Source organism: Mustela erminea, chromosome 4, assembly GCF_009829155.1.
Source record: "Mustela erminea isolate mMusErm1 chromosome 4, mMusErm1.Pri, whole genome shotgun sequence".
Lineage (NCBI taxonomy): Eukaryota > Metazoa > Chordata > Mammalia > Carnivora > Mustelidae > Mustela > Mustela erminea.
Genome location: NC_045617.1, coordinates 117,642,698 through 117,656,790, shown reverse-complemented (window position 1 = coordinate 117,656,790; position 14,093 = coordinate 117,642,698). Strand labels below are relative to the sequence as shown.

General features: G+C 54.0%; 1 protein-coding gene across 4 annotated transcripts in view; it reads left to right on the top strand.

Annotated features, from left to right (window-relative positions):
• The window catches only part of ZNF76 (zinc finger protein 76), a 32,150-nt gene extending 18,899 nt beyond the window's left edge, over positions 1–13,251 (top strand). Inside the window, exons 3-14 of one of the 4 annotated variants that reach the window (XM_032340554.1) lie at positions 3,815–3,895; positions 4,007–4,084; positions 5,232–5,431; positions 7,828–7,944; positions 8,233–8,308; positions 8,847–8,972; positions 9,075–9,254; positions 9,994–10,227; positions 10,322–10,485; positions 11,193–11,327; positions 11,869–11,982; positions 12,394–13,251. In XM_032340554.1, the coding sequence (XP_032196445.1) occupies positions 3,815–3,895; positions 4,007–4,084; positions 5,232–5,431; positions 7,828–7,944; positions 8,233–8,308; positions 8,847–8,972; positions 9,075–9,254; positions 9,994–10,227; positions 10,322–10,485; positions 11,193–11,327; positions 11,869–11,982; positions 12,394–12,498 (1,610 nt within the window). In that variant the 3' untranslated portion in view covers positions 12,499–13,251. Of the gene's footprint in view, positions 1–3,814; positions 3,896–4,006; positions 4,085–5,231; positions 5,432–7,827; positions 7,945–8,232; positions 8,309–8,846; positions 8,973–9,074; positions 9,255–9,993; positions 10,228–10,321; positions 10,486–11,192; positions 11,371–11,868; positions 11,983–12,393 lie in introns of those variants that run through there. The other 3 variants (XM_032340553.1, XM_032340555.1, XM_032340556.1) reach the window with 3 other exon arrangements.
• The last annotated feature ends 842 nt before the right edge of the window (positions 13,252–14,093 follow it).

Genomic DNA, 14,093 nt, shown 5'->3' with positions numbered 1-14,093 from the left:
CACTGTGTTGGTTATATGACTTCCTGCTTTTCAAATAAATTCCCTGTCCAGTTTCTGGGTGCTCTCTAGAAACTTTCAAGTAAGTTAAACCATGTACAGAGGGGGACACCCAAGTGTAGATATCATGCGTTAGGTCCTAGTAAGGTTCTCAGAATAAAAATACAAGGGTATACACTTAAATTTGAATTGAAAAAAAAAAAACTGAATTGCAGATAGATAATAATTTTATAATAATAGATAATAATTTTATAGTACAAGTATATCCCAAATACTGCATGGGATAGATATGTATAAACATGGGATTAAGCACTAAAACTAGTAAAATAATGGGGCACCTGGGTGACTCAGTTGGTTAAGTGTCTGCCTTAGGCTCGGGTTGTGATCCAGGGTTTCTGGGATCCAGCCCCATGTTGAGCTTCCTGCTCAGTGAGGAGTTTGCTTCTCCCTTTCCCTCTGCCCCTGCTTGTGAGCGCTCTCTCTTTCTCTCTCAAATAAATAAATGAAATCTTAAAAAATAAAATAAAACAAACGTAACAAAATAATAACACAAAGTACTGAAAAAGAATTGGCTGTTTATCTGAAATTTGGAATCACCTGAAATTCCATTCTCTCTGCAACTTAAAATCAAGGTGTGTTGTAAAGTGAGAACTGAATGTCACTGAAGGACAGGGCCTTCGGGCCAGGGACGCGCACTGCTCTGACAGCCTCCTTTCTCACCAGCATTCTCAGGCATGCCAGATGGCCTGCCTGTCCTCCTCGCACAGCACTGGGCCAACATCGCCTCGCTCCTGCGCTTTATTTTGCCTCTTCCGGACTCTGAGCACCACCGTCCTCCTGAATGCGCTGTCATTGCAACATTGCCCGCCTTCGTTTCAACACATTGTGCAAGTGTATGTCAGTTCCCAAGAGAAATTGTCTGTTGATTTTATTTTAAATTGTCTGCTTCCTGATGACGTCGGAGAAGCCCCTTAATCTCATCAGTAAACTCTTTCCCTAAGACAGTGTTGGGTTGGGGAGGGTTGCCTTCTGGAAAGGTTTTTTGTCAAAAGCTGTCCATGATATGTGGGCCTGGTTGGCTTCGTCCATCCGCTTGAGAGCAGCACTTCTCTAGAATACTTTGGAAGCTTGAAACTCTTTGCAGACTCCCTATCACGGGTCTTGCCCCTCTGCGGCAGGCGCAGCAGGCTGAAACAGAAGAATGGAAGCGTGGAAATGACCGTGTGTGAATGAATGGTCGAGTGGCCACGCTTGGCCTGAGAGAGCCACCCAGTTTTCCTAGGTCTTTCCCTTTCATGTGTGGGTCTCCCTGCATCCCCACACCCCCACGCCCACCCTGTTTCTCTCTCTCTCTCTACTCTCTGTTTTCTGGCTGCTTCGTGGTGCCACAGTGTGTGTGCACACAGACTCACAACTGATTTCACACTCCTGAGGGGGGAGTCGGCCTTCGGGAACCAGGACCACACTGTCCTAGACGCCATCTCTCCCCTGCAGTGAGCTCCTCTGAAGTTCGTGACCAGGGCACTGTCCTTGTCAGCAGCCCTCTCTCTTTGGGGCTAGCTTAGGCGGCTCTAAAAGTTTATCAGATTTATCGGTCATCAGGGTGAGCATAAAATGTGTTATTCAAGCCAACATTTTTGAGAGTGGGAGAGTGTCCTGTGAACCAAAACGCACTGGGGCCCATGGGAACATACGGCTGCCTCTCCATCGCGGGACATGAAGACCGTGTCAGCCAGCCATCCTTCCCGCCTGGCCCTTTGCATTGTCGTCTCTGCTGTGAGAGGGGATTCTAGGTTGAAATCTTGTCTCAAGTAACCCTTCTCAACCTTTGGTCTTGTGCCTTGAAGCAGCAGTGACTGTGCCAGCAGAAACTCTGGTCCTGCTCTCAGAACCCCGAGTGCGGTGCCCTGACCGTGACAGAGAAGGCATCAAATGCAGGGAAGCCCATGGCTCACGAATGGGTGGAGGTGAGGGGGTCCCACGCCCTCTGCTAACTGCCTTTAGAACTCCTTCTTACCTTTGTCTCTGCCTCACCGGTCTTTAGCTAAGTTGTAAAATTGTGGGTTACTGATCCAAGAAGACGGCGTGGAGGCAAGTATGGGGATTTTTCTGAGGGAGAGATAGCAGAGTTAGGCCAGAAGCAGCTGCCTGGTGTTTTTCCCACATCATCAGAGCTCAAATTACTAAACCTGAAACTTGGGAAGAATGGAGTAAGCAAACCACTTGTCACGAACTCTTCCCTCTCCTTTCTTACCTTTCTTGCTTCTTTCCCCCTCATTCCCTGGGAAACTCACTGGATATCAGGAGAGGCCTGTCTAATCCTATATTATTTGTCAGAGAGAGAGCGCGCACAAGCAAGGGGAACAGCAGGCCGAGGGAGAAGCAGGCTCCCTGCTGAACAAGGAGCCTGATGTGGGACTCGATCCCAGGACCCTGGTATCATCACCTGAGTGGAAGGCAGACAATTAACTGACTCAGCCACCCAGGCATCCCTGTCTAATCCTAATTCTAAACCAAAGAGCCTGTTGCTCTTGTAAGTGCTTCCCAGTAAGCTTCCCCCTCAACCCTCCACTTTCTCTAAAAATAAATAAATGAAATTTTTAAAAAGAAAAAAAAAGTGCTTCCCAGTAAAGATCTGAGGTAAAGGAAGAGTAATATCTCAGGAACTCTGGAGTCTTTATGTTTCATACTTCTTGTTGTCTTAGGTGAGTCATCTTTTAATTAGAAAAATGAAATGAAAACGTCAGAGATGAGTGAAGGAGATGTTCCCCACAGTGGCAGTGGAACAGGCCTAGAGAATAAGCCATAGCATGGCTGTTGGTGTCCACATTAGCTCCCCATTGCTTTATTTTCTGTTTCTTCTAAAATGGGAGATCAGGTTTCTGATGATAAAAGCTAAGGCTTGGGGCTCTTGGGGGGCACAGTCGGTTGGGCATCTGACTTTTGGTTTCCACTCAGGACGTGATCTCAGGCTCACAGGATCAAGCCCCACGATAGGTTCCACGCTCAGCATGGAAGTCTGCTAAAGTTCTCTCTCTCTTTCTGCCCCTCCCCTGCCACTCCACTCGCCCTCTATCAAATAAATAATTCTTTAAAAAAAAAAAAAAAAAGGCCTACTGAGGGCTGACCACCCACGTTCCTGGCATTGTTTTACATTCCTTAATCCATTTAACCCTCACAGCAACCCAGTGACAGAAACACAGTTTTTAATCCTCTTTTCAAGAGGGGGGAACCTGAGGCACAGAAAAGTTACATAAACTGTCGTAGAACACACAGCTAGTCAGAGGTAGAGCTAAAACTCAAACCCAGGACCCCTGGACAGTTCAGAACCACTTGCTTTTAACCACAAGCTGTACTGCCTTACTAGATAGTGTAGTTCCGAGCATACTGCACAGTGGGAGACAAGAAATGTATTTCATTTTGTTAGTTCAGTTAGAGTGCCGAATTTTGACCTACTGAGGTCTTTCCAGGTTTCAGGGCCTTTTTTGTTCTCTATTTAGATCATTCTTGGCAGCTCACCGTTAGGCTGGAAGTCCCCTCTTCACCGAGCATGGATGGAATAATAAATGAAGGTGCTCCTCCTTGAATAGAGGAAGGGAATCTGTTGGAGGCTCTAGGGTTCCTCATGGTGGGATGTCTTCACCCCTGGTACATCTGAGGCCCAGGCCTAGGGAATCAAAGAGCAGGGGACGTAGGGCATGTCACCCATGCTTAGACATGCAAACTGTGCCTCAAACAGACCTCTTCGAGAAGCAGGCAGGTGTCTCTTGACCCTCTTCAGGGCCTGAACTACTTCTCTACATTTCCACCTTCACAGGAGAGAAGCTGCTGGAAGGGCAAGTGATCCAGCTCGAGGACGGGACCACCGCATACATTCACCAAGTGACGGTGCAGAAAGGTGAGGGCACCCCAAGATACCCCTGCCTCCTGGAGGCCAGGCAGCACCCAGCGAGGGAGGGCTGGGATGGCATCGAGCTCCAGAGAAAGGCAAGGATTGCTCTCCTTACAGAAGCTCTCTCCTTCGAGGATGGACAGCCTGTACAGCTGGAAGATGGCAGCATGGCCTACATACACCGCACACCCAAAGGTGGGGTCACAGTCATCACGACTGGTGGGGCGGAAGGGAGGCAGAATTGGCTGAAGTTGGGGCATGGCCGTGGGAGCTGCAGTCCCCAAGCTCGACGGGATTAGCAGGCTCACCTACCTTCCCTGGTGCCCACCCTTGGAGTGGCAATTTCTGCCTCCGGGAAACTGAGCCCCTGGGCTCACTAGCATGGGCCTCAGTGGTGGCTTTGTCTCTAACACAGCTGCAAAGTCTTGGGGCTTTAAACAGGACCCAAGGATGTCATCCAAGGCCAGCAGTAAAGATTTAGTAACATTTAAGACTGAAGTCTCTAAGTACTGAGGAATAATGATTTATTCCTTCTACCAGTAGTTTCTTGAGCAACGACTGCATGCCAGACCTTGCTCTAGGTGTGGTGTGTACAAGTAAGGACAAAGGTGGGCCTGCTCTCCTAGAGGTTAGCGGGGGAGACAGAAGTGAGACGAACGGTCACCGAAGAACTGATCATCATAAGCAGAGATCAGCACAGGGAGGGATTCTATGCGAACGTGACGCTCAGGCTTCTCTGCGAACGTGACACTCAGGCTGAGAGCTGAAGTGTAGACTTAGCTGGAGGAAGAGGGATGGCAGGGAACAGAAGGAACAGCATGTGAGGCTCAGAGATGGGAGGAGGAAGAAAGGCATGCTTCATTCCATGCTAGGAGCCAGGGCGGCAGGGGGAATGAGGGAGGTAAGACGAGAAAGGCAGGACCCAGGATGTCAAGATAAGGGTTTGGTTGTTGGTCTTTATCCTGAGACTGGTGGGCAGTAGTAGAACCATCGGGTAACATGATCTCCTCTGTGTCCTGCAAAGATTTCTCTGGATGGTGTGTGGCCTGGAGATAATTGGAGGGCCACCAGTTAGGAGGTTCTTGTGGTCGTGAAGGTGAAGATGATGATGGTCCCCTTGGGTCTTCAGGGACCTTGTGAGTTCCCAGAGTTTCAAAGGAGACCTTTTTCTTGGGAGAGTCAGCCCCTGAAGAAGGGTCAGCCAGAGTGACTCACCAAGGGGGTGACCAGGAGATGCTGAAAGCTTCCTTGGCATATGTGCCTTTTGTTACCTTAACGCTAGGGTGCCCGCCATATGTCTTGCCCTTGTGCGGCCTCAGGACTAACCGCATGTTCCCTGCAGAGGGCTATGACCCCAGCGCCCTGGAAGCCGTCCAACTGGAAGACGGCTCCACTGCCTACATTCACCACCCCGTGGCTGTGCCAGGAGACAGCGCCATCCTGGCCGTGCAGACGGAGGTGGGCTTGGAGGACCTGGCCACGGAGGATGATGAGGGCTTCACTGCAGACACGGTGGTGGCCCTGGAGCAGTATGCCAGCAAGGTGAGCTCGCCAAGCCTGACGTGGCCCATCCACTCCCTTGGCCACCTGACCACCACCACTGTAGGGGACAAGAGCTCTTCTGTGACTCCCCTTCTTGCCCCTTCACACTGGCTCCCTCGACATCACCGTCCAGAGAGCACATGACAGCATGACTGGGGCCACCGACTGCTGTTGATGCTCCCTCTAGTGTATGCCAACTCTGCCGAGGGAAGGTGGCTGCAAGGGACCAGTGGCGACTTAGAGCCAGCGACTTTTATTAGATTTCTGGGCCACCGAGTTGGGCTGGTCTCGGATTTATTTGTTCTCGGCAACTCATGTAGTCATTTGGGGACGTAACCTCAGTAGGCAGTGACGGGGGCAGATGTGGCAGAGTAGCTGGGATTCTTGGGCCACAGGGCCTGTACTGTAGCTCAGCTTCGAAGGAGGAAGAGCTGGGTTCTCCCAGGGTCAATCAGCACTGTCTCTGCCAGAGTGGTGGTCCCGCCCACGGGGGATGGGGGCAATGAGATCTGTGAGCATGCCAGACCGGGGGGCACCCTCCCTGGGGTGAAAATGGCAGGGCTCCCCGGACCACAAATGTTACCCGAAGATTGGGGGGGGCAATTGTTTTTATAATAAGACTATGCTACAGTATCAGAGGAGAGTAGGAAACTCTCGTGTCTTTCCAACATGAAGCACAAAACTCGATAGAAGACTGCTTTGGGCTCTTTGAGACTTGCTGCTTTTAGAAAGACAACTGGGCTTTGAATCACAAGCCCTGAGAGCTGCTACTATCTAGTCTGACCTTGAGTGAGTCATTCTGCTCCCAGGCCTTAGCTTGCGCCTCTGAGATGATGAGACAGGACTAGATGACCTCAGAGGTCACGTCCAACCCTGAAGTTCCTTGATTCCCTGAGAACCAGTGAGGCATGGGAGTGAAATCTGAACACCTGAGTGGGTTAGCCTGCCAAGCAGGCCTGGCCACCTGTGACACTGTCCCCCTCCAATTCCCCAGCTGTTTAAGTGTCTGTGAAATATTGTCAGCTACTTGACCCCCTGTCCTGGAGCTGACAGACCTTGCCATGAATTTGGCTTCATCAATTCATCTCCTACTTCCCATCCCTTCCAGAGTTCCATTTCAGGAGCTCCTGGGCAGACCAAAGTGTCCTGGAAATGAAGACTAAGGGACAGTCCCAGCAGGACCCTGCTCAGGAAAGCGGAAGAGCAATAAAGGCTCCCTGAAGCCCCGGGGCAGGTGTGAAGTGGGTGGCTCCAGCAGTGTCCCCGAGAGAAATGACAAGGGAGGACTTGGTGCTCCCAGTCAGCCAGCTGGGTGCTGTGGTTAGAGCTAAAACTCCTGGTGAGGACCTGCAGGCCCCTGTCCCAGGTGTTTCTGGTTTGCTGCTTGTACCTCACCCTGGTGAACCCAGGTGAGCGTATCCCTGAAGCAGGCCCCCTTGTTGATGCCCCTGCTGAGCACAGGCTTCCCACAGGGAGGGGTCTCCTCACATCAGAGGATAAGGGTGCCTGGAGCTGCAGCCTCCTAGGTGCATGTGGTCAAGAGTGGGGGTTGCTGGGGCACTTGGCTGGCTCAGCCAGTGGAGCGTGGGACTTCTGATCTCGGGCTTGTGGGTTCAAGTCCCATACTGGGTGTAGAGATTACTTAAAAATAAAATCTTAAGGGGCACCTGGGTGGCTCAAATGGTTAAGCATCTACCTTCGGCTCAGGTCATGATTTTGGGGTCCTGGGATTGAGTCCCCCATTGGGCTCCGTGCTTCTTGGGGAGCCTGCTTCGCCCTCTGCCTCTCTCTCTCTGTCTCTCATGAATAAATAACTAAAATCTTTAAAAAAAAAAAAAATCTTAAGGAGTACCTGGGTGGCACAGTTGGTTGAGTGCCTGACTCTTGGTTTCAGCTCAGGTCATGATCTCAGTGTCCTGAGATTGAGCCCTATGTCCGGCTCCACGCTCAGCATGGAGTCTGCTTGAGATTCTCTTTCCCTCTGCCCCTCCCCTGCCATGCTCCTTGCATGCTCTGCCCCCCTCATGAATAAACAAATTTTTTAAAATATTTTTTGTAAAAGCCTAGCTTGGGGGTGGCCTGAATGGCCACCTTACCTAGCTGTCTGGGAGGTGGCCTGTCTTCCATAGCTGTCACAGCCCCTGTGACATTGAGTCCTCCCTCTATCCTTGACAGGTGGGTGGAGACTCCACATGTCAGCCCTGTTTCCTCTGCAGCGTGCTTCGGTGCCTGTTTCCTGTCTGTCTCGGTCTGTCTCCCCCAATTGCCCTTCTCCCCCGGCAGGCCTAGCCCCGCATGCTGGGTCATAAGCTGCCAGCTAGGGCCTATATCTCACCTCTTCTCTCTCATCATTGAGGAGGATACAGATAGGAACCTCAAGATTTTTTTTTCCTCAGGTCCTGCATGACAGCCAGGTTCCCCATAATGGCAAAGGACAGCAGGTCGGGGACAGAGCATTCCGCTGTGGCTACAAAGGCTGTGGGCGTCTCTACACCACTGCTCATCACTTAAAGGTAAGGCTGTCACGCACACGTTTCAGCTTTACTGTTTTCCCCACCAGGCTGTAATTATACCTTCCCGCTTTGACTAGAACCGGTCCCTGCCCTATTGAAAGGAAGAGATGAGTGTACTGAAATGTCAAACCAGGGGCCGGTGACAGGCATGAAGAGTGCAGGAAGGAAGAGAATCTGGGAGGGCCCCCTGTAGGAGGTGGCCATTATTGATACTCTGAGCCCTAAAGACAACTGAAGAGCCCCTGCATACCCCAGTCCCCCTGATCCTGTGGTTGCTTATCCTCACAGGTGCACGAAAGAGCTCATACGGGTGACCGTCCATACAGGTGTGATTTCCCCAGCTGTGGAAAGGCCTTTGCCACAGGTAACCTACCTGGAAGAAGACTAAAGGTGGACTGCTTCCACCTGAGGGTGGAAAGTTCTAGATTCACTTTGGGAATTTCCTGCCTTCCTGGAGCACCTGCTGTCCAAGCGCTCTGACTTGCAGGGCCCGTCTGGTAGAAACCCTGTTATTGGGGGCAACATAATCCAGGCCGGCAAAGGGATCAGCGGGGCTTGATAGAGAGACCCCCCTCCTCCATTGGTTGTGGAGTATTTGGGCCATGCGTCTCTCCAGACTTCATTTCCCCTTGGAAACCTCTCGCCGTGGCTCTCAGATGCACATTCCAGAATGGCACCGGCTGCCCAGAAGAGGGGAGGAGAGCAGCATGGGTTTTTCCAGCCCCTCTGATCTGCCCGGGGTTGGGTAGGGATAGAGGCCGACAGGCTTCTTGTGCTTACGGAGCCGTGGAGCCACACGGAGCCCACCTGAAGATGGAGAGCCTCTGAGTTAGGATAATGAGGCCATGGGGGCTGAGGCTCCCTGAGCGTTCTTCTCATCCCTCCCTCCCACCCACGGACAGGATATGGGCTGAAGAGCCATGTGCGCACCCACACTGGTGAAAAGCCATATAAGTGCCCAGAGGAGCTGTGCAGCAAGGCCTTCAAGACCTCAGGAGACCTGCAGAAGCACGTCCGGACCCACACCGGTAGGCTGGGCCTTGCCCTGTTCACACTGGGACCTGGAGCTCCTGACCCCGGCGCAATCCCTCTCCCTGAGCCAGCCCACCCCACGCACCCCATGTTCGCAGGTGAACGCCCATTCCGGTGCCCCTTCGAGGGCTGCGGCCGCTCCTTCACCACATCGAACATCCGTAAAGTACACGTGCGCACCCACACAGGCGAGCGGCCCTATACCTGCCCGGAGCCGCACTGTGGCCGCGGCTTCACCAGCGCCACCAACTACAAGAACCACGTGCGCATCCATACAGGTGGGCCAGCCGGCATGCGAGAAGCGACCTTTCTGAGGCCCTGGCCCTCTTGCCTCTGGGCTTTTGGCCTAAGACGTGTTCTTGACTCTGAGCCCCAAGCCCTCCTGCTGGCCCCTGCAGGCTGGCCTGTGGGCAGGGAGAGGGGCCTCAGTGGGGTCCCCCCTTTCCAGTCTGGTCCCGTCCAACAGGTCCCACTGGCCCTCTCCAGCTCCCTGCCACCTCCCTGCACCCACCCTGAGATCTCCCCTTCTGACTGAGCTTCCAGAAAAAGGCCAGGGTCAGCTGTGATGGGGGAAAAGTAAACTGAAATGTCACCCTTAGCTCTTCCCCTCCTCCACTGTCCATATGACTCCTACATATGTTCGCCCTCCCCAGTGTCACATTGCTCGTCCAGCCTTCTGTGTCATCTCTTGGCATACGTGTCCCCTCCCTCCCCCATCACCCCTGCTATGTCAATCCTCCCTCTCTATCTCTTGCCTCTCCTAGTCACAACCTCCACCTTCACGAGCCCTGCCTCGTCCCCCCACCAGTCCCTTCATGAGCCCCAGCCTTTGCTCTGGGCTCAGTGGGCCCACACTCCTGTCCCCTCCATTCTGCTGGCCGTCACCCCCAGCCATGTCTGTTGAGAGTCCCCGGTCTCAATCCCTCTCCTCCCCTGCCCTGCCTGCCCCCACCCTGGCCCCTTAGCTTTCCCCTTGCCAGCCCCAGTTCCCGCCCCCTCACAGCCCAGTGTCCCCAGGGGAGAAGCCATACGTGTGCACGGTGCCAGGCTGCGGGAAGCGCTTCACCGAGTACTCGAGCCTGTACAAGCACCATGTGGTACACACGCACTGCAAGCCGTACACATGTAGCGCCTGTGGCAAGACCTACCGGCAGACCTCCACACTGGCCATGCACAAGCGCAGCGCCCACGGCGAGCTCGAGGCCACAGAGGAGAGTGAGCAGGCCCTGTACGAGCAGCAGCAGCTCGACGGTGAGGGCTCCGGGCAGGAGGTGAGAGCGGGGACGGGCCAGGCCTCCCCGGGGCCCGCTGGTGGCAGGTGTCAGCTCGGGCTCTCCTCTCGCAGCCGCCTGCGCCGCCGAGGAGAGTCCACCACCCAAACGCTCCCGAGTTGCCTACCTCTCAGAGGTGAAGGAAGAGGGTGATGACCTGCCAGCCCAGGTGGCCATGGTGACTGAGGAGGACGGAGCCCCCCAGGTGGCTCTGATCACTCAGGATGGCGCCCAGCAGGTACAGGCCCCCGGGAGTGGGGGACGGGGAGGGGAGGGGATAGGGTGAGCCACTCTGGCTGGTCCCCTTTCTCACTCCGGGGACTCCTGAAGTTCTGACAGCCCCACCCCTGCCCAGGTTCTCTTTTTCGCCTCATGGAGCTCAGAGAGCTGAGGCCCAGGGGCCCAAGTCTTGTCAGCCAGCCCCTTCTCCTTGAGCTTCCACCTCAGCCTCTAGAACTTTGAGAGCAAATAGTAGCTTCCCTGTTTATGTGGAGGCCAACAGGTCCTGATCATCTGACTGAGACATTTCTTAAGAGAGGCGTGTTGATGTGGGGACCAGAGCATGGTGTGGGGTCTGGAGGCCGGAGGTTTCTAGCCAGCGGTATGATAAGACCCTTGTCAGCACCCTTGCTGACAAGCATACTTCTGTCTTTTGGAGTTGACATGAGGATGAAATTGGGGTGGAGACCCCAGACTGAATAGAAACGAGCCCCAAGGCAAAGTGGTGGTAAATAGGAGTGGTCAACAGAATTCTTCTTGTATCTCCTTTTGGCAAATGAAGACCCGTTTTCCTTGCTTGTCCCTGACCCTCCCCCTCTGTGACATGAAGCGAGTCTTCCAGCTTCTCAAGAAGCTAACCTTGTCTGCGAGCACAGGTGCCCGTACCCAGGGGCTCTCAGACAGCCCGCCACTGCACTCCCAGCTCATCTTCCTTCCTGTCGCCAGGTCAGCCTGTCCCCGGAAGACCTTCAGGCCCTGGGGAGTGCTATCAGCATGGTGACCCAGCACAGCAGCACCACCCTCACCATACCCAGTGAGGACGATGACCTTGCCACAGCTGGCACACATACGGTCACCATGGTCAGCGCTGATGGCACGCAGACGCAGCCCGTATGACCAGGCGGTTTGCTTGGGGTTTCTTGTTCTCTTGTCCTTCTTTTTTGTGGGGTGGGCATTAACGTGCCGGCCGGCCTCGTCCAGCCTTCTTATGGGGACCAAGATTTCCCCCCACGGCTCCTCTGCGTCATCAGTTCTCTGGAAAGCGTTTCACTGGGGGGTCAAGAGACAGTGTCTAAATCTTGATCTACCTCTAACTCAATTTGCCACCACAGGCAGGTCATTTTTCCACGGGCTTCAGTCCATTTCCAAATGAGATTAAATTACCACGGGGTCTTTTGCAGCTCTGACCTTCTATGAATCCAAATCCCTAAATTCAGTCAGAGAAAAAAATGCCACCTCAGTCAGCTCCGAGCCGCGTGCTAATTAATCTGACCCGTAATGGTTTTATCCATCCCCTTCTGGCTTGTTCCCCGCCACCTTGCTTGAAAGGATTTTTATTTGGCTTGGTGGGAGGGAGAGTAACATAGGTGGCTTGGAAAAATCTCATTCTTTTATATTTCAGGTTACAATCATTACCTCTGGGGCTGTGGTGGCCGACGACTCAAGTGTAGGATCCCTCCATCACCAACAGGTGGCACTGTTGGCCACAGCCAACGGAACGCACATTGCCGTGCAGGTGGGTTGAGGTCCCAGAGCGTAAGAAAGGAGGGAATAAGGAGGGGAGAGGAAGGAGACAGAGATCTTGAAGAGAAGGGCATTTGGCCCGAAAAAGAATGCCAGGTAGTCTAAACCCTTTGTCTCTTTGTGCCTCCGTTTCTTCATCAGGAAAATAAGTGGGCTCAAGTAGATGATTACTGAGGTCCCCTCTGGCCAGTGATCCCCTTCTGTGAACAGACCCATCTCCCTGACCCGGGACCATTGGGACTCTATCAGCAAACTTGCCATTCACAGGGGCCCCACTGAGTGTTCAGTATGTGGCACTGGGTGGATGGAGGGGATTCAGCAAAGCAGGCCACATACTCATTAGCACTAGAGTCTGGTGGGGAGTGGCTGACTCTCTCCTTGCTTCTCTCCCCCTTCTCCACAGCTAGAGGAGCAGCAGACCTTAGAAGAGGCCATCAGCGTGGCCACTGCTGCCATGCAGCAAGGGGCCGTGACCCTGGAGGCCACAGAGTCAGAAAATGGCTGCTGAGTCCCAGGGGGCTGGATTCCACAGCGAGTTGGAGGAGGCCCCATGCCGCACAGGCATCCCTGCTCCAAGGGCCCGGGCTGTGGCTGACACTTGGAAGGTGGCCACAGAGGTCTCCGGGGAGAGATGGCGGCAGGAAAACAGCTTAAATGAAGGGGATGCCGGGGGCCCTGCTCCAGGGGAGGGCTGCACAGCTGGAATCAGAGGAGGGTGTCAGGAGCTAAAGAGGACAAGCTGATCACCAGGCTGCACTGGGGCATCCCCTCCTCAGAATCAGCTGGGTGCCCACTCTCCTTCCTCCAGAGAACACCCTTCCTCTCAGTCCACTCCCCTTCTCAGATGGCTACTGGGACTGCTGTGGGGACTGGTCCTCTGTTCTGACTGGTCACCACCCACCAGGGGAAGGGGCTACCAGCTCTCAGCCCAGCAGGAGCAGACCAGGCCCAGCCCTGCTCCTCCCAGCAATAACCACCTCCCTGGAAGCCTGCCCAGGTGCCTGGCCACTTGGCAGCAGGGTTTCCTGCCACCGCAGAACCGCTCAGGGGCCTGTGGCTGGAAAGGTGCCCAGCCCCACCCATCCCCCAGCCGCCCCTCTCCTCTCCAGCAAAGAGGGAGGGAGTGGCCTTGTACATACTGGGGATTGGGTTGAATTTGTTTTGGTTTGTTTTTTTAAATTCCATTTTGATAATTTTTTTTCCTGCTCTGGTTGGTGGTGGCAGATGGGTGAATGAGTATTTAATAAAAGTTCCAAGTTTCCACCTGGGCCCCTGCCTCCCTCCTTTCGACTTTGAGCCTTGATACCAGGGCTGGTTGAATTAGGCTCCTAGCCCTGTATCCCCGGACCAACCCCACCCAGCCTCAGTGCCAGACTGATGGGACCGGCCTACCAGGGGCACGGGTGTAAGGTGGCTTCCTGCCCATACCCAAGGAGGTGGGCTCCAGAGTGGCAGATAGGCCCAGGGTGACCACTGTTTCCAGGCTCTGGTTGGATCTCAGGCATCGGGATGGTTGGCTCAGAGGAACTGTGTTTTTTCCTACCTTTTCTTGTATGATACTGAGCCCTTCTGTGCCCAGCTCCCACTCTGCGCATAGTCAGTGTCTCCAAGTGGGCAAAGCCCCAGAGTGGAGTCAGGGTAGGAGGTGCCTTTGCCAAGGTTAGCGAGGGTCTCCGATGACTGTGCTGCTATGGTGCTGAAGTCCCAGCTCTGGGGATGCCCACTGGGACCATGCTGTAGAATTCCAAAGCCACCACTGGACCTTAGCGAAAAGTGTGGGAGGGCTGACCAGCCCTGGTGGGAAGGGGGGGGCATGATGGGAAGAACTCTTTGGGTTTGCCTCCTCTGGCATAGGAGCATTGCAGGGACTGGAGGGGCCTCTTTTCCTGTCTCCAAGGTGATGGATGTGCCCAATCCCTTCCTGTCACATGGGAATGGAACCCTCCCCCTAGCCCAGGTACTCTGTCTTCTGTTTACCCATGCCAGCAGCTCCTTGGAAGCAGAGGGGGCTGGGACATGCCCCTAGGAAGAGGGGTGTCTCAGGTACCCAAGCAGGCTTCTTCCAACACCCATGACCACTGTTCTGGGCAGGCGCGTCCTGGC